Source organism: Balaenoptera borealis (assembly GCF_965194805.1).
Source record: "Balaenoptera borealis genome assembly, chromosome: 9".
NCBI lineage: Eukaryota > Metazoa > Chordata > Mammalia > Artiodactyla > Balaenopteridae > Balaenoptera > Balaenoptera borealis.
This window is the reverse complement of record NC_138873.1, coordinates 67,086,287-67,110,248: the sequence shown is the minus strand read 5'-3', so window position 1 is coordinate 67,110,248 and position 23,962 is coordinate 67,086,287. Positions and strand designations below refer to the sequence as shown.

Here is a 23,962-nt window from a genome sequence, read left to right as displayed (position 1 = left end):
ACAAGATTTAAATTTGCTGACCTATGACTAGGTTAGGCATTTTAGTCATTATAAAGATGTATTAAAAAAAATCTTTAGAGTAATAGTGTGTATTTAAAAACTTTTAAAACTTGGTAAGGTTTTAAAAAATGCAAGAAACAACAAACACTTCAGAAAAGATACATTTGTACACTGCCAATAAATACACATAAAAATTTATGTGATGCTTAAATGAGCACTCCTATTAAAAAGAGGCCGTTTATTCCAAGAGGTACATTAGACAGTATACTGCACTTGGCCAAAGGAAAATATTATTGCAACTACTTATCCATAACAGATAAGATAAAAAGTACAGCTATATTTAAAAAAATGCTTACAAATGGGATCCAATGCTAATTAATGCCAGTTTGGATATATCAAGAAGTATCTGGTAATATAACCACAGAGCTTGTAGGGAAACCAACCTCGAGGAAAAAAATTCTAGAAGGTATTAAAAAATTGGGGGAATTAAATTTCGTCCTCTTTTACAATTAAAATGGCCATGTAAGACATTTGAGATATTCCCAAAGCACGGATTATATCTTTATGTTTAACTTAAAAATATAACCTAAGAACAAATTAATGTTTAGCTTTTATGTCCAATTCCAGTGCTTGCATCCTTTTATTAAAGGAAGTGAAACTGATTAGGTTAATGTTTGAATATCTGGGAAAAAACCCAACAAGAATATTTAATAAAATGTATTACCGAATAATATTTCCATTTGAACAGCATTGTTACTCTGGCAATTAAGAGCAGAATTAAGCTTTCCTGACTCCGTAAGTATCCAATGTCATAAAAAAGCGTCTCCTGGCTGAAGAGCTCACTTAAATTTAATACGAACCCTAATGAAGTGCAAGGCAGAGTTATTCTAACTTCTCTGACTCAAACAAAACAAGAGAACACGGATGTAATTTGGCATCAGAAGATCTAGGATGGGATCCTGGCTGTGTGACTCTGGGAAAACCATTCAACATCATCAGATCTAAGATTTTCATCTGTAAAATGCCTATAATTTTATCTGATAACCTAGTTATAAGACTTACGAAGGTTAATTAAGATGATGTGCTTTAAACTACTTTATAGGCCACACAGCACATCTAACGAGGGTTTCTCAACCTTGGCACTGCTGACACTTCCGGCTGGATAATTCTTGGCTGTGGAAAGCTGCCCGGGACATTGCAGAACGTGTAGCAGCATCCCTGGCTTCTGTCCACCATATGCCAGTAGCACCTATTAGTTTTGACAATCAAAAATGTTTCCAGATGTTGCCAAATGTCCCCTGGGGGGCAAATTCACCCTGGAGGAGAACCACTGAGACTATTATTCTTTCTCCTCTTCTCTCTCCCTCCTTATCTTGTACACCATTGGCTATTTCACCCACTATGTGTGGGTATATCTGTTCTTAATGCTTACCCATAAGACCCAGATTAAGATTATTGTGCCATGTGCCTAAATTTTCCTGATTCCCTCAAACGTTTAAGATAATCACAGCTCAGCAGTATGTATGTTTAAATGTTGCCACTTCTTCAGTCAGAATATTATTCCCTTACACTTGGGACCTTTCAGTGTAGAGGTAAAATGATCCTAAGTACTCTGCTAATTTTGAAAGCAGCTCATGACTCAATAAATAAAATTACTATGCGAAGAATGGGTTAACGGTATTCTCTGAACGGCAACACTGAAAATGTTGTAAAATAAACCACTTTGATAACTAGAATAAAAGTTAATTACTCTATAAATAAAATGGTTTTGTATAGACAAAATGGCCCCTAAGAATTGTATAACTTATATTTTACACATATCTGTTATATACAAATTTTACATGTATCATAGTTCCTAGCTGCTGGAGCTCAGTAATAGTTTGTTCATTTATGTAATAGGCACATATTTATTAGACACAATGTGTGAGGCACTGAGCCGGATACTGCTGGTGCCATCAATAATAAATCACAAAGGCATGGCCTCTATCCTCAGGTTTCAGTTTACTGGAGGAGAAAAGAACTACTAGGCATTCATATATAATCCAATACTATGCTAAAAGCACAATCACAGGCAAAGGACAGTGTGTGGAGCATTCACCTAACTACGCTCATGATTGTGCGGGGAAAACTGTATTTCCCTGTCAAAATTTCAGGGGAAGAGGTGGAGGAAAACCTAAAGCAGAAGGGTAAGTAAATGATGATTTTGATAACATATATTAACCAATACTGAAGGTCACATATGCCATTTAAGTTTCTATTGAAAATGGTGATTTAGATGCATCTGTGAAATGATCATCATAAGAAATAAAAGCAATTTGCCAATATGAGACACGGAGATACCATGTGTGAGTTAGGTATAAAAACACGTAATTTGCAAGAAGATTCTCCTGATAATACACAGGAATCAGAACTGACCATAATTCTTTGGCAGGATACCAAACAAAACAGCAAATCTCATTTAGTTTTACTTCATTTCTGTTTTCTAGGTTAAGGCAAAACGGTATTTAGCAACTCTTTTCTCAACTTCATATTTCACTTGCTCCCAACAGAAAGAGGCTGGGATAGAATGCCTAGAGGGAGCCCCAAAGTAGTAACGAAGGAAGGAAAGGAGCGAAGGACAACAAATATTTTTAAAGGATTGTTTCCTCTTTCTGCTGGGTGCAAACAAGGTCTGGGTTCAGCTCTTCCGCTCACTTAAAAGATGAGAGGAACTTGGTGGAATTCTGGACTGGTATTCTCCCTTCCGTGAAAACGTTCACTTTACCTTCTATTTTATCCTCAGTTTTGGAGATGTGAGGTTTCCTGCCAAGCCCACTTCAGTGTAGATAAACGTATACAGTTTTTAATCTGTCTCCCTAATGACTGCATGCAAGGTATCTATTTTCACGTTCTATCAAATTGGAGCAAGAAGCATTTTTTAAGTACCAGGGATCATTATTCCAGTTCCACAGCTATTAGACCGACTCAGGTGGTCTATGATACCTGATATGACGATCTCAGGGACATCCAGAATGTTGCCAAATGAAGCAGTTTTACGGTGGCCCCGTTTAGGCTTGGAAAAGGCTGCAAAAACACATATATACAGTATACATGCAAACAACTACAAATAGTAATAGAAAACGATGAACAAAAACAGAATACTTTTCAAATAGTTGTGTTAATAACACTTCATGCAGAATGGCATGCAGAACTATCTAACTTTTCATCCATGCTTAGAAAAGGCGTGATTAAGGAGCAAACAACTACCAATACAAGATGTTTCACATACTGGCTTTAATTAGCAGGAAAAAAAATAGGGCCGAGACAAACAAAGCTGCAGGGTAATGAGAAAGCTACATTTCAAACATGTTCATAGAAATAATCTACCTAAGTAAAACCACTGAAGTGCAATGGGGGGGTCTAGGATGAAACTGGGAAGGAAAAGAGGAGTTAAAAAGAAATAAGCTGCCATATTTGTTTTAAATGAACAAACACAGGAATGTATGTCCAATTAGGTGTTTCTTGAAGTGTGCTATAAAGTAAAATTCAGTGATTAAATGATAATTACTGAATCAAAGTATGAAATGTTTATGCTTTTATAAATATTTGAACATACTTCTGGTAAACTGAATATTTATTGTAGTTTCCCAAGTTTAGGGTATATTCCTGCTAAACTTGAAAAGTACTGAAAGGCTGAAAGATATGAACCTTTCAAAGTAAGACAGTTCACCAACGGATGTTCAACCATCTGTTTTACATTTAGGCAGAGAAAGGATAGGGTAATTCAAATGTGTGTGGTTATCTTTAATCTAGTGAAATACCACTTCTGTAAAGAATACTTATAAACCAGTACCTGACTAAAAAATTGACACGAGAAGATATAAAATTACTGTTATTACATTACAGAGCATTTCCTGTTTTAGGGTAGCAACCACTATTTGGCAGGTCTAACTTGAATGATATTCCTGAAATGAAAAAGGCTGCCAAAGTGTAAGCATGTGTTCCTGTGTACACTGCTCATTGGACACTACGCTGCGACACCCCGACTCCACACAGAAACGCTTGACTCACGGAGGCCAGGAAAGCTCGACAGTGGCTGGTGACCTCCATTCAACTTGATCGTTTCTAAAGACCCATCTGTGTGGCAGAGACTCCTGGTCACCAGCTCAACAGAACCCCAACTTTACTCAGGACAGCAATGCTCCTAGATAAAAGACTGCAGATCCTTCCTTCCCATGGAGCCACAGGGCTCTTCCTTCCCATCTGACCCTATCACTATGGCCAATGACATCTATGTGGGAGTTGTTAGGAGGGACTTCCGGGAAAGCTCCTTAAAAAAGCCTGGGCATGTGCCCTGCCCCTAATTCTTGCTTCCTGATGCCAGGACTGTGGATGCGATGATTGGAACTGTAATAGCCATTATGGAGTACAAAGTAACCTTCAGGATGAAAGCCACACAACAGGGATTACGACACAGAGAGACAGAAGAAACCCAGTTACCTAATGATCATGGAGCCTACCTCCAGATTTGTTTGTGTGTGAAAAATAAAGCTTATATGTTAGACACTGTTATTTTGGATATTCTGTAATATCTGATTCTAATGCTAACTGATAAAATAAGTGATTAGTTGAAGACAAGTATAGTTAGGATGGTCCTCTGGACAACTTCTTTCTGAAAAGAGCTTCACACAAAATGAAAATATTCTATTTAGAAAAAAACCATAAAGACCTAAAAAAAAGAGAACAAAAACAAAAAACCAAACAAACAAAACCCAAAAACCTGGTTAGCTAAGTTAAAAAAAAAACAGGCTAATACACTTGGAAATATACTTGTATACACATATGTAGTTAAAAGACTAGAGGTAAATACACAAAAATGTTGTGTTTATCTCTGAGTGGGACAATTAGGGAAGACTGGTATTTTTATTTGTTTATATTGCCACATTTTCCACAATAGAAATGTATTTGTCATCAGTTCCTCTCCACCCCTGGGGGAATCAGAAAGAAAACAATTTAACCCAGCATTACTAAATGAACCTGGTTAGAAAAGGTTAGAAGTTTACTCAGGCAACAAAACCTGTAATTATTTTTGTGCTGACCAGTCTTTCTGACAAAATGGAATATAAATGCTAGCTTTTTCAAGATCAAATAAAATTACTGTGATCTTTTATTTTACAATTAAAAGAATTAATCATAAACTTAGCTACTTTTTGCCAATGAAAGTAGGAGCAGCAGCAGATAGTAAGGCCAAATTATATTTGGATCTGGAGTACATTTTCCTGCTAATTTCAAAGCAAAACATTTGCTATTACTTGAGTTCAGCACAAAATTCTAGTAGAATCACTCAATCCTCCAAAACATCCTGGTTTTGGCAAAATTTCAATTTCTCACTTAGATTTTCAGCTTGTGCTTGAGCTGAATTACATTGGATAAAATCTGTAATTAGGAAGGTATATTTTATAATCCAAGTAATTTTACAAATCATGCTTTCCTTATTTGGAATTTGAGACACTTTTTGCTAGAAGCATAGGAAGTATATTGTAAACTAACTTCCTACTTTAAAAAAAATTTAGGACGCGCACAAATAAACCACTGACATTCCCACTACTGAAGCAATTGAAACTACCATTTTCACTGCTCTTTAGACTTTTATTTTCATTTTACCTGTGGTTGCAGCAATTCTGGCTTCTATTTCAGACATGTCAGCACTCATCCTCTTGCCTTCAGAGGTTGGGGGCAAGCTCTCCACACTGCTCCCACGAGAAGCTCCCAAGCTCAAACGTCCAGATTCGCTCTGTTAAAAATACAGGTCAATTTGAATTACTAAAGCTCTTTATATTTAAAAATCCTGGACAGCCTAGAAGGAGGAATATACCAACTGGGATTCTTAGGGGTTCTGTTCTGAAAGAAATAGAAAGTTTTCAGGGAGAGGGAGCTGTAAGGCTCAGGGAGAACAAGCTGCAGATACTGGCCTTTAGGATAGGCTGGTCACTAGAGCTGGTAGTTAAATGCCCCAAATATTGGTTAACCTAAATGCATCGGACAAGATGAATAAAATCACTCCTTAAAATGTTTTAAAACCAATAATAGCAAAAATATAATAAATCTGGATAATATGAAATGAGAGATCTAAAACAATTCCTGTAACTGGGAAAGGAATATGCATTTTACATTTGTAACCATCAACCGTTCAAGTTAGGGATCACTGTAAGGCGGGAGTTGCACAGGTGGCAAAGGCAGCAATCATCAGAAGGGGAAACGATTTGACTGGTAGTGAATTCTAGAAGAAAATCATTACACATCTCTACTCTTAAGCTTGCCTGTCTGTTTCAGGAACAAGATTCAGGACTTGTATAGTGGAAGATGACAAACAATTAACTTGTTAGTATAATGCTCATGACTACTGGTTAGGTTACCAAAAGATTTTACTTTTAGTAACAAAACAAACCTGTTGTTTTGCCTGGTTTTTCAACAATTTTGATTCTAAGCGTTTAATAGTATCATTTGTGGCAGGAACTTGCTCCATATTAGTGTCGCTTTTATTACTGGTATTTGTAGAAGTGATGTCCATGAATGAGCCTAGGAAAGCAGAAACATTTATGACTACAGGTTGGGAATAATATAAATGCTTCATTCAATAAGATGCAACTTAAATTCTTTTCTAAACTAGCAAGACATAAATAGAAATAAAACTGAAGACTTTTCAACCTAATGAAGATAACCAAACCCATTTTAAATGAAATTTAAGGATAGCACAAAAAGGGAACCAAAACGCCTAGTCTTCAAATAGTCAAGGATGACTTTAAGGTTCTTAGCCTGAGCTAGTAGAATGGAGTGGCTATTAATCAAGATGGGGAAGATCACGGGAGGAATGACTTTGAAGTGAGCACAGTTAGGAAAAGGTAATTTTGAGTTCCTAGTAGATATCAAGCAAGTAGTTGGATATATGAGTGTGGAGTTCAGGTCTGGGAAGGAGCAAAACTTTGGCAAATACATGGTATACAAAGCCATGACACTGGATGAGATTACCAAGGAAATGAATTTAGATAGATAAGCAAAGAGCCAAATAACTGAGCCCTGAGCACTCTCACGTTTATAGGTTGGGAAGATGAGGAATAAACAGCATAGGAAACCATGAGAACAAGTGACCAAAGATGTAAGATGAAACCCAGGCTGGTATGGTATCCTAGAGATCAACTCAAAGTGCTGAAAGAAGTAGAGAGTAATGAACTGTGTCAACGGTTGCTGAGAATCAAAAAAGATGAGAACTGAAAAATTATTCATTTCGATTTTAGTAATGTGAAAATAACTGGTGACCTTGACAAGAGCAATTCTGGAGTAGCAGTATAATAAAAGACTGAATGGAGTGGGCACAAGAGAGAATGGAAAGAGAGAAGCTAGAGAAATACAAATACAGACTACAGCAGTCCCCCCTTATCCTGGGGGGATACATCCCAAGATCCCCAGTTGATGCCTGCAACCCTGGATAGTACCGAACCCTCATATACTGTGTTTTCTCTTATACATATATATCTATGATAAAGTTTAATTTATAAATTAGGCACAGTAAGAGATTAACAACAGTAGCTAACAATAAAATAGAACAATTATAATATACCATAATAAAAGTTACACGAATGTGGTCTCTCAAATTGTACTACCTTTTTGTACAAATTTAATACCTTTTCCATCTAACGAAGCACTTATCCGGCACCGTGGCTGTAACTTCTGCAGTTTGAGGTATAACAGCAAAACCAGCACAAATTTCTTTTTCCTTTGTCACAATTTCACAGATAGAAGTTCTTACTGCAGATCTTGGCAACCTCAGCATATGATTTTTTTTTCTTTTCTTATTAAAGTTGAGAATTTTCACCTTTTCATTTAGAGGAGGCACTTTACGGCTTCTCTTTGGCATATCCGAATTGCCAGCATCATTACTCTTGTGCTTTGGGGCCATTATTAAATAAAATAAGGGTCCCTTGAACACAAGCACTGTGATACCTCGACAGTTGATCTGACAACCAAGAGGGCAGGATACACTGAACAAAGGGATGATTCACGTCCCAGGAGGGATGGAGTGAGATTTCATCATGCTACTCAAGATGTCTGCAACTTAAAACTTATGAATTATTTAGTTCTGGAATTTTCCATTTAATATTTCTGGACCACAGTTGACCAGGGGTAACTGAAATCACAGAAAGTGAAACCGTGGACAAGAGGGGACTACTGTATATATGCTCTGGGAATGATCCCAGTAGAAAGGCTAAAACTGATGATGCAAGAGACAGGGAAGAATTGCTAGGAAGAGCAGATGGGATCTGCTGCACAAAGGAGACAGGCTTGCCTTTGGCTAGGAGCACGGATAGTTCAGCCCCAGGAACAGAAGAGAGTGCAGAGTAGAGGGACAGATACAGGCAGCGCGGAGAGTGGGCTGGGGGAGCTTTTTTTAAAAAACATTTATTTATTTATTTGGCTGTGTCGGGTCTTAGTTGTGGCATGTGGGATCTTTTGTTGCTGCGCTCGGGCTTATCTCTAGTTGTGGCATACAGGCTCAGTACCTGCGGCACGTGGGCTCTCTAGGTGTGGCGCTTGGGCTCTGGAGCGCGCAGGCTTAGTTGCCCCACGGCATGTGGGATCTTAGTTCCCCGACCAGGGAACAAACCCGCAACCCCTGCATTAGAAGGTGGATTCTTAACCACTGGACCACCAGGGAAGTCCCTCTACTATCTTTTTTGATGACCACAAACTATGGAGCTGAGGAACTCCTGAACTAAAACACAGCTTTTTAAATAAGAGTCTCTGTAGATTGTTCTACAAAGACCAAAAAGTAGGGTGTTCACGATAAAGGAAATACGCTGTTTTATATATATTGGTATGTATGTATGTATGGGTGTATGTGTGTATATATATACCTATGACATATATATATTTATATATATGATATATATATATTTACAATAATTTCTGATACTATTTGATCTAGCAGTATCTAAGAACTATTTTTCAAATAAAGAATGACATTCACAGCAATATAATATCCAATCTTCTTATATATAACTGTGTAAGAATTTCAAGACTTGGAAACAGGTCTTCAGCAACTCTTTAATCTGGGTACCTGCATGAACAATGGTGCACCTGGAAATTCAAATTGCAGTCAATCTGCAATTAAAATGCAAGTGAGGACATCATTCATTGCTTCTTGATTATAATTTCATGGGAACAGAGACACAAAAATTTAGGTTATTACTGTTCTACTCTATCCATTTACCTGTACTGGTGGCGGAGTTGCTCTGTCCTTCATCTGAATACTGACATGGGTATTGTAATGGCTCATCTGCTCCTGGAAAGTACTATATATATAAAAAGTAAACAACAATTTAAACTTTCTTTAATACAAATTAAATCTTGTGAAAACTAACTTGAAAGGTACATTTGAATTACTTCCTTTTCGAGATTTGAATGTAGCAAAAATTGCTGCTTTATTTTCACCAAGGGATACATTGAATTTGTAAATACCTAAGGTTTTGATTTTACAAAGACAACAATGTGCTACTCTTCTGAATTTCAACTATTATCAATGCCATGTATCTACCTACATATCTATTTACACAGTCTAGATAGTCTTAAGAAAACTGCCAATATTCCTCCAGAGGAACATATGAAATACAGTAGTATCATTCCTCATAATTATATGAAACATATTTATGTTCTCACAGCAGTGATGTAAACCTCCAAATTGTTGAAATGACTTAGTCTGACAACTGAAACGGTATGCCATAATTTGTTAGAACCAATATTTTAAATATCAAGGACAGATTATGAATGTCCCTCTATGAACTGGAGATAAAATACTGGATGTATCTGTCAGATGAAAATTAGAATTTAGGGAAAAAAAGGAAGGTTTTCTTCTCAAATTACACAAAGCACATAAAAGCACAGTTAAAACGTGAACAATTTATGTAACCCGAAGTTTTAAGGTATCTGAGCTGTCTTCTTATGAACGTATCTTCAGGTCCTAGGATTAGTCTATATATAGCTAGTATCCAAATATGCAGTTAAGCTTTAATCAGATTAGTTCAAGCTGGTTTGCCTAAGTTATTTTCAATAGAATGAAAAAACTAAATTTTTGGCCATTTAGAAAATTAATTGATATTTAAAGAGATTGAAAGATTCTTCTACTTAGCAAATTGTTCTGAAATTAGGCACTTTCATAAGTACATAAACTTTTTAAAGTCAAGGTACCACTTGATAGATTTGTTAGTGCACCAAAACCCAGAGGCCTAAAATTATTCAAATAATTCTAAAAGTGTTTGATTTATAGATTAGGAAATTCTAATAATCATTTAAAACGATCCTTCTAAATTCCAAAATTCTACAGAGCCTAGAAGAAAGTTTAACTTTTTAATGGCAAATGAAACGCTGAAAATATGCAATGAAAACCCAAAAGGTAAAAATCACTTAGATAAATGTGTCTGGGAATGCAACCTCTCTATTGCACTACATAAATGACTGCTTGATAAAGATCTCTACTAAAGAAAATTTAAAACTTAGCAAGTATTAGAGTCATAAAATACCTAAGTCCTGTAAAGGCTTTAGAGATCACCTAATTCAACTTCTCTCACATTACAGATAAGGCAACAGGCCCAGAAACAAACACATCTGTCCACTAAGTTAAGCAGAAGGAAAAAGCACGTCCAGAAACCTAGTCTTGCCATATTTCAATTATAAAGAACTAGTTCTTTTTTTTTTTTTTTTTCAAAATAATGTTTCCTCCTCTGATTATATGAGTAACGAACACCCATTCTAACGTGGAAAATACAGATAAGTATAAAGCAAAAAAAGAACGATACTGTCCCTTTACTTTAAAACCCCCTTATAAGTCAGTATATATAAAATTCCCTTAAACCCAAAGCCCCTCAAAAGAAGGATTATACCCGCATCAAGTGAGTCATTATTTTCACAATTTCCTCCATTGAAGGGCGCTGAGAAGGATCTTTAGACCAACAACGAGTCATCAGGCTCTCAATGGGCTTAGGTAAATTTTTGATCAGCGGTGGTCGAGTACCTACAATTGAACATTAGAGGAAGGGAGAAAAGAATGTATTTACTCAAAGAATGGTGTAAGTTTTTTTAAAATATGTATTTCTGAAGTGTTATTTATTTTACAGATCTTGTAATTTAAGATTTTTTTAGGAGGACTAAAGGTACCTTTTTTTTGTCCTTTGGATTAACATTATATTTTCGTAAAGTAGAAGCTACACCTTTTGAGAAGCCAAATTAAAATTTTTATATACATTATGACTGAGAGTTAATAATATTTCATTTGCTATAAACACTCTTTTAACAAATAATAATGGCTTAATGTGTATTTTATTAAGAATAAAATGGTGGCTTGAGGTAATCTTATTTGAACTATATTTTCAGATTTGTCGTAACAACTTCAAATGTGTTTGAAAAATCATCTTCCATATGTCAAAAGTCATCAACTATGGTGTTATACTCACTGACCTCCAAATGGCTCTTTTGTGGGAGACAGGTCTTAGGGTTGCTGTGAATCAATCCTTTCACAAGCTGAAAACTGCCAATTTTTGTGCAATTAACAAGACTGTAATATCATTAGTAAGGTCCCTAACTTAACGAAGGCCTCAAGTATAATGAAATCTTTGTAAATTTATCAATTAATAAGTTAGTTCTTTTATTCCTTACTTCATGGACATTCAATTATTTACTGACAATTGACAGAAAAGAAAACAAACTGTCCTGGTCAATGCTCTAGCATTCTCTACAATGACAAGAAAGGTAGTACAATGAAAGGTAGTATAGGAAACTGGTAAACACACTTGAGATTACTCAGATGACTGCTTGACATGTCTAAGAATGATCAAAATAGTGAGGCAGATATTTATTTCTATCACATGTGGAACAGTGTGTTAAAAATGCCATTAATCAGAATAATTATAATCAAGAGATAGAAATTAAACAACAGAGAGTGATGTTAAAAGTTAGAAGAAGGTTAAGCGATTTCCCTTCATGAAAAGTTTATTTTCCCAAAGCAACTGGGAAGTAACTTGATTAATGAGGATGCATTCTAATATCATGAGCGGTCAGAAACATTGTAACTACAGGTATAAAAGGAATAGGAGGGATGAAAGACATTGTGTCCATAAATCAATATAACTTAAAAATATGGGCATTTGACCCAGAAAGATCCGGATTTAAATCCCAGCAACACCACTTACTAATCTTGTGACCTCGGGCAAGTTACTTAACTGCTCTAGGTATCAGTTTCCTAATGTGTAAAATTGTAAAGTGAGGCAATAATAGTACTCGCCTCATAAGAATGAATGAGAAGATAAAAAGAAAGACTATGTGAAGCACTTTGTGTTTTGCCTTTATGAATAGCTTAAGTAACAACCCTTATTACAGTAAGTCCTCTACATATGAACCTTCAAGTTGCGAACTTTCAAAGATATGAACATGCGTTCCATCAACGTCAGGCATGAGTGAAATTGCAGCTTGCCCTCCGTCGCCTATTGCTGACGATCCTTCAGCTCTACCATCTCCCACCTCCTCTCCCTCCTCCAGTCAGTAACTCTTCTTGCCTGTTCACTTGATGCCAGCCTCCGTATGCCAGCTGTTGTACTGTACTACTGTACTTTTCAAGATACCGTACCATAAGGTTTAAAATGTTTTCTTTACTTTTTGTGTTTTTTATGTATTATTTGTGTGAAAAGTATTATAAACCTATTATAGTACAGTACTACATAGCCGACTGTGTTAGTTGGGTACCTAGGCTAACTTTGTTGGACTTATGAACAAATTGGACTTAAGAACGCACTCTCAGAATGTAACTCGTTCGTATGTAGGGGACTTACTGTATTATGCTTTGTTTTCTCTCCTCAATGAGACACTTGCTTCCTAAGGAGAAAAAGGCAATAGCTCCCTAATTATCTCAACCATGTGAGAGATTTTCTTAATTTAATCTTTAAATTTTATTTTTTCCAACAGAGTCCAGTCCAGTGCTTCTCTGTCGCCTCTAGAGAGCCAACCGAGGTAGTTGGCTCTGGCTGTCTACTGATAGCCTTTCCCTAATGAGCACAGCCAGCAGACCTTCTCAGCTTTGTGCAAAGCCAGGACTGCTCCCAGCCCTTGCCCGTTTTTAGAGTAGGGGGGAGGGCTGGAGACTGGTAATAAGAAATTGTATATTTTAATATTGGGGATAAATGGTCTTCTTTGGGGGAGAAACAATTTCCAAATAGGAATAAAATATATAAAATATATTGAAGAAAAAATTTTCACAAACCATTATGAACAGCCCACATGATACGGAAAGCTGGGCCACCAATTTCATCAAAGGGTTTCCGACGTGTTATCACTTCCCAGAGGATAATACCCCAGCTGAAAACATCACATTTTTCACTGTAATTGCTACCTAGAAAAAAAAAGGTAGTAAAATTTCAAGACTTTTTCCCACATGACTAACAGAAGCAACTGCTTTCATAAATTTTGAGAATGAGCATCATGTACAAAAACAAGAGAATGCCACATGTAGAGCTGAGAAATTACTCTTTCTGAAGACCTCAAGTCTTTGCAATAAATACATTTTTAAAATGAGTTAAGTATTAATAATGCACTAAAAAATCCACTTTAGAAGCTGGTCATTTTTTACCTTCTCATCAAGAAACACAGACCTTATCTTTTATTTATTTAGACTTATATTTTCTCTGGGACAAAGTATAAAACATTTGTACACTCCTTTCTATAATTTCTTGATCTTAAATGTTCTTCTCCCATTCTCTTGATGGATAATACTACTATCAAAGCAGAAAAAATTTCTAATCTAGTGTTAAGATTTTCTTTTCAAAATATCTGGTGAGATAAAATTATTAATTTGCAAACTTAAAAATAAGTTGTAAGCAGGAAAAACTATGAATACAGATTTACAGTAAACAGATTATGCAGCAAAATTTATATGATTACTAAGTTGGCTGGTGAATCAGCACAATTAAATAGCCAAACAAACAAACCCCCCAAACCCACGAACAACCCACTATAAGAGTGACCAATGATTACAGCAATAGCTATGCATGTACTTTACAAAGGCACTAGGCAGTGCACTGTAAGAGTTACAATGACTTTACAATCTGATTTGGGCTACAGGTGCTGACATCTTTCAGAAATGAAGAAATCTACATAGCCTAACAGTCTGAGCTTTGTTGCTCTAAACAATTAACAGCAACTTTTATTTCTGGGTTCTTTTGTATAAACAAATCTTTCGGCTCTCCATACTACAGTAATAACTGTGTTATTTTAACTCAAAGAAAGGCACATGAAATAAACAAATAATTTTAAAACAATGCCAATTATATGCATTCTGTATACAAATTTGAAAACAGGTGGCATTATTTAATTTTATATAATTTAACACTTGCTTGTCCACTAACTTTTTAACTGAATTTTGTGGCAAAATAGCTCCACTCAAGTGACCAGCTGCATAGCAAATTTTTTTCTCTTGGTAGCTAAAAACAAAGAACAAAAAATTTTAAATTCATCAAAAATAAAGAAGTCAAAATCAGAATCTGATTACTAAATGTTTCTGAATTTTATGCGCTTTCATACTTCCTAACGTATGAATCACACATCTTCAGTTCAACTTTTCTCACTTAAAAGATAAGCTGATGTTTTTGATGTTTTTATATAGAAACCTCATATGCAATTTATGGATTACTCTTTTAGAACTTCAGTAAGACACAGAGATGTAACACAAAGTAAGCATAAGCTTACCCTTTACTTAAGGTTCTTAGTATCTTTACTTGTGGTCCTTGCATTCTTTCTAAGGCATGCTCATTTAAACTTTAAACTGCTAATTCTTAATCGCTAGGAAACCAACACAAAGCACAGTCGATCCTCATTATTCCCAGTATTGTTCTACAAAGTTGCTGTGAACCTTGAATTAGTGAACACTGAATCATCTGCTCCTAGGGGAATTACAGGGTTGGGCTCCTATACTGATCAGTTGACATTTTTGTCGCCTGATCAATACATAACCTTGTTTTATGTGTGTTTCTGTTTAAAACACCTCATTTAATATAAATTGTTGATTCATTAATATTGAACTCATGGCCAACAGCACTGTAATTCATGCCTGAATGAAGATTAGCTAGCACATGTATTTTCTCTGTAAGACACATCACAGCCTTCTGATACTTAGGAACACTAGAAAGCACTTCAGTATTACTCGTAGAGGCCATTTTAAACGGTGAAATCATCAACACAAAGCACAAAAAAAGGAAAAAAATGAGGCACTAAATACATCACAGAAGTGATAAAATAGGAGAACTGATACAACAGGGCAGAGCATTGCCTTGTTTGACCTCAGCTGGGAAGGTGTGTGTTGGGTGACTCTAAATTTTTCCCTGCTTTGTGCATGCCTATGAATGACTATGAAAGAATTATGAGTACTGATTTTAGGATACAAGTAGGCAATTTTGCAGTTATGGAACCTGAGAATGAGGATCAACCGTACATATGCTTGAACTTCACAGAGGGTGCTAGACAACGTGAATCTTGCTGTGAGATTCAAGATCTAAGGCTATATTTATTTAATACCTCCTTAGACTTTAGTATATATCTTATAATTATATACTATGCAGAAATAAAACCATGGAAACAGGGCAAAGCCATAAACACACTGGATTTACATGGAGTAATAAGGCAGATTATCAGTCACATCACGCTTTTGCCATTTTACCTTCAAAAACTTCAGGTGCCATCCAAGCAGCACTCCCCTTATTATTGGTCATGTGTGTCTGAATGTCACAGGCTGTACCAAAATCACAGATTTTTAAAACTGTCCCCCCTGCAACCAGCAGCAAGCTGTTTTAAAAAATAAAAGGTTATAAGACCAGTATTTGATTCTACAATAAAAGAAGAGACATTTGTGGAAACAGAAAAGGTTAAGCAAAATGTCACCATTCAACTTCCGTGAAATGTTACCCACTCACCTATAACAGCTTAATAATACAGAGGAATATCAGCAAAAATTGACCTTAACCTAGTTCTCTTAGGGAGACTGCTAGACCCAAATTTTGATGTCTCCATTTCTATCTCTGTAATTTTTCGTGACTATGCTTCTCTCTGGGCCAAAATAAAACATGGGGTTTAAAAAACATCTAGCAAGTGAACATTATGGTGTCCTGAAATGGGAGTGGATGGGTATCAATACTTTCATAAATTGTTCGCCCCCTATACTTAACCTTAACCAGTGTTTTTCAAGCTACAGGCAGAAACCTAGTCATAAAATTCTAGATCACAGATCTGGAAACCTACATCACAAAACCAATTCAGTAGACTATGACAGCATTTAAAAAATAAACTAGAAAATATCAAAGTGCATCACAACTACTAAGATTAAACATTGTTTCAGGAAAGTTCAGTTTCAGTTCTATATACATTAATATGTACACACGATAGATTGTGAAGTATTTCTTAATGTGGATGATGGTTCTGAAGTTTGCAAACCTGCTTTGCTCTTATTAACCTTGCAGTGAGCAGAAATGAGTCTTTAGCCTAACACAGCAAGACTGGTTAGCTGTTCACTGACCCTATTTCCTTTCTTCTCTGGGTACATTTCTTAGCCTTCTGAGCAATTACGTATGGCTATATGACAATTCTAGTCAATAGAATGTGATGTACTTCACCTCCAAGCCCGGCCCATATGAACTCTCACATATATAAACTCCTTTTCCTTTCCCCATATGTCACTGAAGGCACAGGATTCTGAACTACAAGACAGAAGGAATCTGGAATCCTGACCCACCATGTGAATCAGGAACATTCACTTTGGACTTCACGAGCAAAAACCAAAAACTTTGTACTTTAAGCCATGAGACTTCAGGGCTTATATAACAGCGTCACTGTAACCAGTGTGAGAAACGGTATTGAAATGGGTGTTGCTATAACAAAAATCTAACATATTTGGAATTGGTTTAGCAGTAGGCAGCAAGAACACTGAAAGTGGAAGCTGGAAAGAGAGAAGATCCATGTAATGACGTGGCAAAACATTTGGTAAAATTTGTCTCCTGTGATGATTTGTGGCTTTAAAGGACTGGAAAAGCTGACTTCCTCGACTCCAAACAGCAGGAAATAAGATTCACAAAGGCCCATTAAGACAGCATTGCAGCAAAGAACAAATTAAGAGAAAAGTACTTCCCATCTCAGCTTCATGGCCTCAAGGTGCCTCCATTTAGTTGAGAAAAGGCACTGAGGCCAGGAATCAAAAAAACCAGGCTCAAGATTTTGTCTAAGAAAGAACTGTGGTAGTATTAGTCACAGGCACATGGAACTGACTGGCACCTGGGGGATCAAAAGCCCACGTCTGAGGAAATTATACTGCCAACGGAAACACAGGCCTGGAATAAAGAAGCTTCTGACTGTCGTGCAATGCCCTCAGGACCCCAGATGTGCAGAAGGAGGAAGCAGGCTATGAAAGCTGGACAGCTTCTGAGGAGAGTATATGGCCCAACACCTACTCCTGACACTGCTACAGAGAATGGACAAGGAGAAGCCTACAAAAGGGTGAAGATAGGAGTCATAAGCAATGGAAAAAGGAATTCCTCTCCTAGGGCAGGATCAGAGTCTGATCAAAAGACAAACCTCTCACAACTCCAGGGCAGAGGGACCAGAAAATGCAGGACTTCATCGCTACAGACCAGTAGCTTCTGTGTGTTTCTGTTGTTTCCTTTTCCCAATGGAGCCTTTTACTGATGGACCTCTCTTCTACCATTTTGTGTGTGTGTACGTGTGTTGGGAGGGCTTAGGTGGGGGGGTGACAGATAACTTTTCTTTTTAATTCATTTGTTTCCAGACTGTGAGGAGCTACATCCAGACCTGTTGGAGAGGACTACACAGCATCCTGAGATCCTGGACCGTGAGCCAGGTGGTGACTGGAAGATGTTTAACTGGCAAAGGGCAGTAAGTGGTTCTACTTGTGTGGTAAGACTAGTAGAGACCACAGGCGGATGTGGCTGGGACTGACCAGCTGCTCACCAAATCCATCCCTTCTTCCTCTGGAGCACAGAAGACATTTCCCAACCTCTCTTGCAGGTAGGTGTGGCTAAGATTGAGCTGTGGCCACTGCTATGTGGGTAGAAGGGACATGGGTCACTCCATGGGTCTGGCTCCACAAACCTCTCACACATCAGCTTCCTTCTCTTTACCTGCTGGCTGAATGCAGAGGTCCCCAAAGTCCTGGAGGATGGTAGAAGTACAAGATGGAGGGAGCCTAACTAGGCCCTTGAATGACCATATGGAAGGTCATCTGTCAAACAGGAATATGTTTTGGATTTCACCTGAGTCAGAAATAAATTTCTGCTGTGGTAAGCCTCATGTTGGCTATAGCAGCTAGTGTTAAAACAACTACTGTACTCAGCTATTAGATTCTCTTAGGGAACTGGTACTCATAGTCTTAGGTTTTTCATATCCCAATGCAACTTGGTACTCCTATAAGAACTGAAATATATAAAGATATCTGGAAGTGTAAAAAGAACCATGAACATAAAAGATAATTTTAATTATATTATTATTAAAAATTAATTACACATTTAAAAATATAAATCACTCTCTACATCATTACCTAAAAGGCTTACAGGCATGTGGGTTATTCTGCAAACCAGTAGAAACAATTCTTTATTTTGAATCCCTTCCAACCATCTTCTCTTAAATGCAAAAGAGGTACTACTGTTTTATATAGCCAACGTTTATTTTAATGTATGTTTACTGATTTTATTTCACTATTCCTTCTTGAATCTTATGCTCGCCTTAGGTAATCATTTTCTTTCTTCCCCAAACACCTTTAATGAAGGTCTACTTACGATGAATTCACTCAGGTTTTGTTTCACAATATCTTAAATGTAATTTAGGGCAGGTACACAATTTTGAGAGCTATTTTTTCTCAGCTCTGTGAAGTTACGATTCCAGTCCTCTAGCTTCCATTGCTGGTGCTGAAAATTATACTTCAGTCTAACTGTCAGTCCTTTGCAGGTAATCTCTTTGCTGATTGAAAAATCTCCCCTCTGTTTTTGCTGTTCTGTAGCCTCATTATGGTGTGTCATAGGGGAGATTTCTTTTCATTTATCCTGCTTAGAATTCATATCTTTTATTTGGAAAATTCCTGGCTAACCCCTCTTGAATTAGTCTCTCCCCATCCTATTTTCTTTTATTAGAATTCTAATTCTATGCTGTTAGTCCTCCCTTTCCTTCTCCCCATGTTCCTTAACCTATCATTTTTTTCATTTATTTGTCTGTGTTGCATTCTGGGTAACTGCAGATATATCTTACAGCTCACTGAATCTCTTGTCACCTATTTCATATCTGCCATTTAAAAATTTTAATTATTTCTAAATGTTTTATTTAGTTCTTTTGGCCATGTTGATAGCTTTCATTCCTTGCATATTTTAATTCCTTCATTTCTGTAAATAATTTGAGCATATATATTTTATACTCCATATTTGATAATTCCAAATATCTGGAGTCTTACTATTTGAGGGCTTTATTCCATTTTGTGTTATTTATGCTGACTTTTACTCATGGTAACTTGCATGCTTATGGGTGTGGTAATTTTTACTGTGGCTTCATATTTGATTGATCTTAATCTGGAAAAATCCTAAAGACCTGAATTGAAAATATATGACTTTAAAATAGAGTTTCAGTCACCCTGAATGCCCTGAGACACCACCAATCTCAAAGCACTTTTAACCTGTCCTGTTGGGATTTTTTTGATTGGGCAAGTAGAGCAAATTCAAACTCACAACAGCACGAGGGGAGACTCTCAGTTAAAAAAATAAAAGCTTGTCTAGTCAGAAAATGGATTTTTTTTCCTAGTCAACTTTTCTTTTAGTTCTTCCGTCCAAGATACTGAACTTAGGCAGAGGTCTCAGTTCTGCTCCCTCACCTGGTACAGAACAAAGGGTCTGCAGCCCGTTACACAGAAGCCGTTAAAATTTGGGCCTCTACATTCTTGATACTGGCAGAGGCTCACAGGAGAGCCCTTGGCTTCCCACTCAGGGTTCAGTTCTCTCCATCTTTTGGCTTAATGATTCCCTTATTTTCTTGTAAGATCACCTATGCATGTAAAAGGATGTTTGTTGTAATATGTAGCATCTCTGGGTGCTTGCTGTAGGATGTTTTTTCAGTTTATCTGGTTTGCCATATTGCTGGAGTGTCAAAATTCTTATCATGTGAGTATAAGAGTCCAAGCTATCCCTGTGAGCACACACAGGATGTTAGATTTTAAATGCATACATATCACGGCTTAAATTTCATGTGCTTCTCAAAATAAGGTATGAAATTTTGCCAATACATTAGTGTATGCTGGGATAAGTCGCAGGGAGCCAACAGAGTCCCAGGTTAAAGCCAGCACATCTCCTTGGACCAACATTTTTACTCAGCTGTAAGTATCTTTAACATCCTAACAGTGACTTCAAAACAAATTGCATAACACAGGAAGTCGAATGCAAAATTCTTATGCAACTTTCCTTAAGAAGGCTTTTTAGGCTCTGTCCCTACTCTCAGACTTACTCAGGTTATATACATCATAACTTTGTTCTGGGGGGTTACGAGGGTAGGGGGGAAAGCTGAGAAGCACCAATTTAGGAATTTAGGGCCTTACAGAATCTCAAAAATGTCAACGGATTCGGCAGCATTGTATTTTCTAAAAACAGCTCTATAAATTAAATCTTCCCAGTCTAAGACTGCCCATCAGGCCAAGAAGAGTTTCTATTTTAATAACTCACTTTATTTAAGAGGTAGTAAGAAATATTATTTATCCATTAAAAATAAAGAGGTAAATATCTGTATATAGTAATATGAAAAAAAAGTCCCAGTAAGTGAAAAAAGCAACATTATGTATAGTGTAATCTATGCATGCTTAAAAAACAAAACAGTGCTTATCTCTGAGGATTGGAAATGGGAGGCAGAAAAGACTTACTTTACATTTTTAAAAATAACAACATATACATAATTAAAGAAAGTAAAGTAAAAATAAACCAATATAGAAGAAAGAAAACAACTGTCCTTATTTTTAATGTCCTTATTTTGAAGATGTTACTAAAAATGTTCAATCCCAAAACCATTTTTATGTTTAGAGTATGTGTGTGTGGTAAGAGTATAACCCTATCATGATTAAAATGACCCAATAAAAGATTTCCAGAAAATTTTCTGAACTTAAGATTCCAACTCTTCTAGGTGCTATATTATGCAAATATAATCACCAAGTAGCATACTCTTATTCAGGTTTTCCTTTTGATGACAAACAGAAATAAAGATGGGTAATATAATTTGTATCATCACATTGTAGTAATATTCAACATCGGGTTGGGGATTCATTATAATTTCAATTAATAAATTCTTTGTAAATAATTTTGTTACAAAATTCTAACTGGAGAGATTACTTAGAAAGTTAGTTTTCTTTTAGTCCAACATGACTAAGATAAGCCAGATAAACTACTATTCACATCTCCATAATGCTACAAATACTTCTATGATAATTTAGGTGGAAAGAATGTTAAACGCACATTACATGCACTTCAACAAACAAAAAATTTTTCCTTGTTTTATTGCTGTTAAGTTCTTACTACTTTTAACCCAAGATAAGAATTCGGTAACTGACTTCCTTGTTTCATCCTGGTACACTCAAAATATCACAATAGTTTTTCTGAATGACTTTTATATTATTATTGCTATAATTAGTACTCCTTTACTCATAAGACTTTGGATGAACTTGCAAAAGATAAATAAAACAGGGGCACTAGTGCAAGTTGATACTGTATAAAACACCTAACCACATCATCAGGTCCCTTCTTTATATGCCATTCTGAGGAACTCTTCCTGACCACAGAATCAAAAGGTTTTCCAGTGACAATAAGATACAGCACATGCATTTGTATATACAATTATATATGAAAGCACAGTCATTCCAAAGAATTTTCTTTTCCCCAGTACATTCTGAAAAATCACTTCTAATTCTAAAGCCCAATTTGTATGCTGGGTGCCCCACAGGAAACGTGCAACACTACAGGATGAGTCCAACCATAAGGATGCCCGAGAGAAATGAATGACCTAGACAGACCAGACCTCTTCTAAATATGTTGATGGTATTTATTAGCAAAAGGAGAGTCCCCATCTGTAGATGATTTTGATAGGACGTATCTGGTCTGTCTAAATACGTTGGTTAAATAAACTTAACATTTATGGATTTTTGGGGTATGGTTGGATGGAGAATGGAGGTAGCTGTTTAAGCTGTGTAATTATGGAATATAAAAGATGTTAAAAAATGAAAATAACTTTTTTGTGAGATATTTTAAAGTATATTGTTTAATAACTCATCAGTTATTCTAAAGCCAAAAAGGCCCTAACGCAGACGGGTGACTTTCGGGAGTTGCATCTAATGGTTTCTGGCTCCTCCAGGAAAAGGATGCTTTGCCTGTGCCTGATACTTGCCTGTATCCTTTAAATCAGCCAATTTGTTGCTGGATAAGAGCTATGATTTTCATGAGTTTGCTTTGATAATTCAACTCTTTTAAATGGGGGGGGGAAGGGGGGTAATGGAGGACACAATCTCCGAAACTAGGAAAAAAAAAGTGCTTTCTTCTTTACTAGCCAAGACAGGTAGCTGCAACAACAACCTCAGGAGTCAAGTTAAAAAAATAAAAGTATCATAAATCTAGGGCTTAAACATTATTTGACCAGGGACCTGGGGAAAGGGAAATCAGTTTAAGCTTGGAGGTGGAAATAAGGTACACTAACTAGCGAGAACAGTGATTCCAAGAGTTGAAACCTATGTAGAGTGTATCAGATTAGATAGGAGAGTGAGAAGTTATACCCAGAAGGGATGCTTTAATGCTTTAAACCAGCATCAAGAGAATGGAATACTTGAGACTGATTTCCTAGGGGATACCTCATATCTGAGGACTGATGTGGTGGCCAGGGGTAGAGGGGAAAGAGCATATGGGGACTTTTTACTTTCTCACAGGTGGACAGAGAAGAAAAAAAATAGAAATGGGGACAAAAATATGTGTTTTCTTTAATTGTGTACCCACAGAAACAAAAAATCCACAAAGTTTTAGCCTTTAAAAATACTTATGTAGGGAAATTTGAAGTTCTTTCAAAGTCCCAGAATCCTCAATATGGAGAAATCCAGAATATTTTCAATTTCTACTCAGATGTGCCAGCAATGCCCTTTGCCTTCCTCTGAAAAGGCAAATAATAACCACTCTGCATATTTGTGTGTAATGTCGACATTGTGCTTATTAGGGATAGAGTGGGGAACAAGACAGACTTCTCTCTGCTGACATGGAACTAACTATTTAGGGAAAACAATACATACCGTGGGCACAAAATAGGACTTACAGACTAACAGATTCTAGAATTACGCTAATCTAAGGTAGAAGTTATTAAAAATAAAAATTCAACTAAAATAAAAACCCCACTAAAGACAACATTCTAAAATGCAAGCTTAGATAAATGACTAAATGATGAAGGTGAGTTAAAAGTAAACAATCTTAAAAAAATAAAAAACAAACATTCTTGAGCAAGCCAAAAGGGATGAGAGAAGAAAAACTGATGTGCAACCACCAGCTTAAATTAGGGAGTGGGTAGGGGATGGCAAGAGAGAGAGACACCACATTATTAGAACTTACTTTGGTGGTTTCAGGTCCCTGTGAATTAGAGCTTTGGGTTGCATGCTATGAAGATAAGCCACTCCTTGGGAACACTGTAAACACCAACTCATTGCGTGGGCAGCAGTGTAATATGGCAATGGTTCAGCACCATGCAGCACTGCAAAAGAAAGGCACAAACTAAAAAGAACTTTATTGCATATAACAAAAGACACAAGGTGAATGCAAGCACTATCAGAACACACGACTGGGTATTTTCCTACACATGCTCCCATCGGTCCTGCTTTTCATTCTTTTCTGAATAAAAA

The 23,962-nt window shown here is 36.5% G+C and overlaps 1 protein-coding gene across 12 annotated transcripts in view; it reads right to left on the bottom strand.

Moving 5' to 3' along the window:
• Nucleotides 1-23,962, bottom strand: part of MAP3K7 (mitogen-activated protein kinase kinase kinase 7) — a 66,729-nt gene that overhangs the window by 26,599 nt on the left and 16,168 nt on the right. For 10 of the 12 annotated variants that reach the window (XR_014248629.1, XR_014248630.1, XR_014248631.1 and 7 more), the window contains exons 5-12: nt 23,676-23,814; nt 15,731-15,855; nt 13,283-13,411; nt 10,914-11,044; nt 9,248-9,329; nt 6,428-6,558; nt 5,644-5,773; nt 2,983-3,063 (exon numbers count right to left, since the gene is read on the bottom strand). Coding sequence is in view for 2 of the 12 variants with exons in the window: in XM_082405904.1 (XP_082262030.1) it covers nt 2,983-3,063; nt 5,644-5,773; nt 6,428-6,558; nt 9,248-9,329; nt 10,914-11,044; nt 13,283-13,411; nt 15,731-15,855; nt 23,676-23,814 (948 nt within the window). In the remaining 10 variants the exon portion in view is untranslated. The remainder of the gene's footprint in view (nt 1-2,982; nt 3,064-5,643; nt 5,774-6,427; nt 6,559-9,247; nt 9,330-10,913; nt 11,045-13,282; nt 13,412-15,730; nt 15,856-23,675; nt 23,815-23,962) is intronic. The other 2 variants (XR_014248638.1, XM_082405903.1) reach the window with 1 other exon arrangement.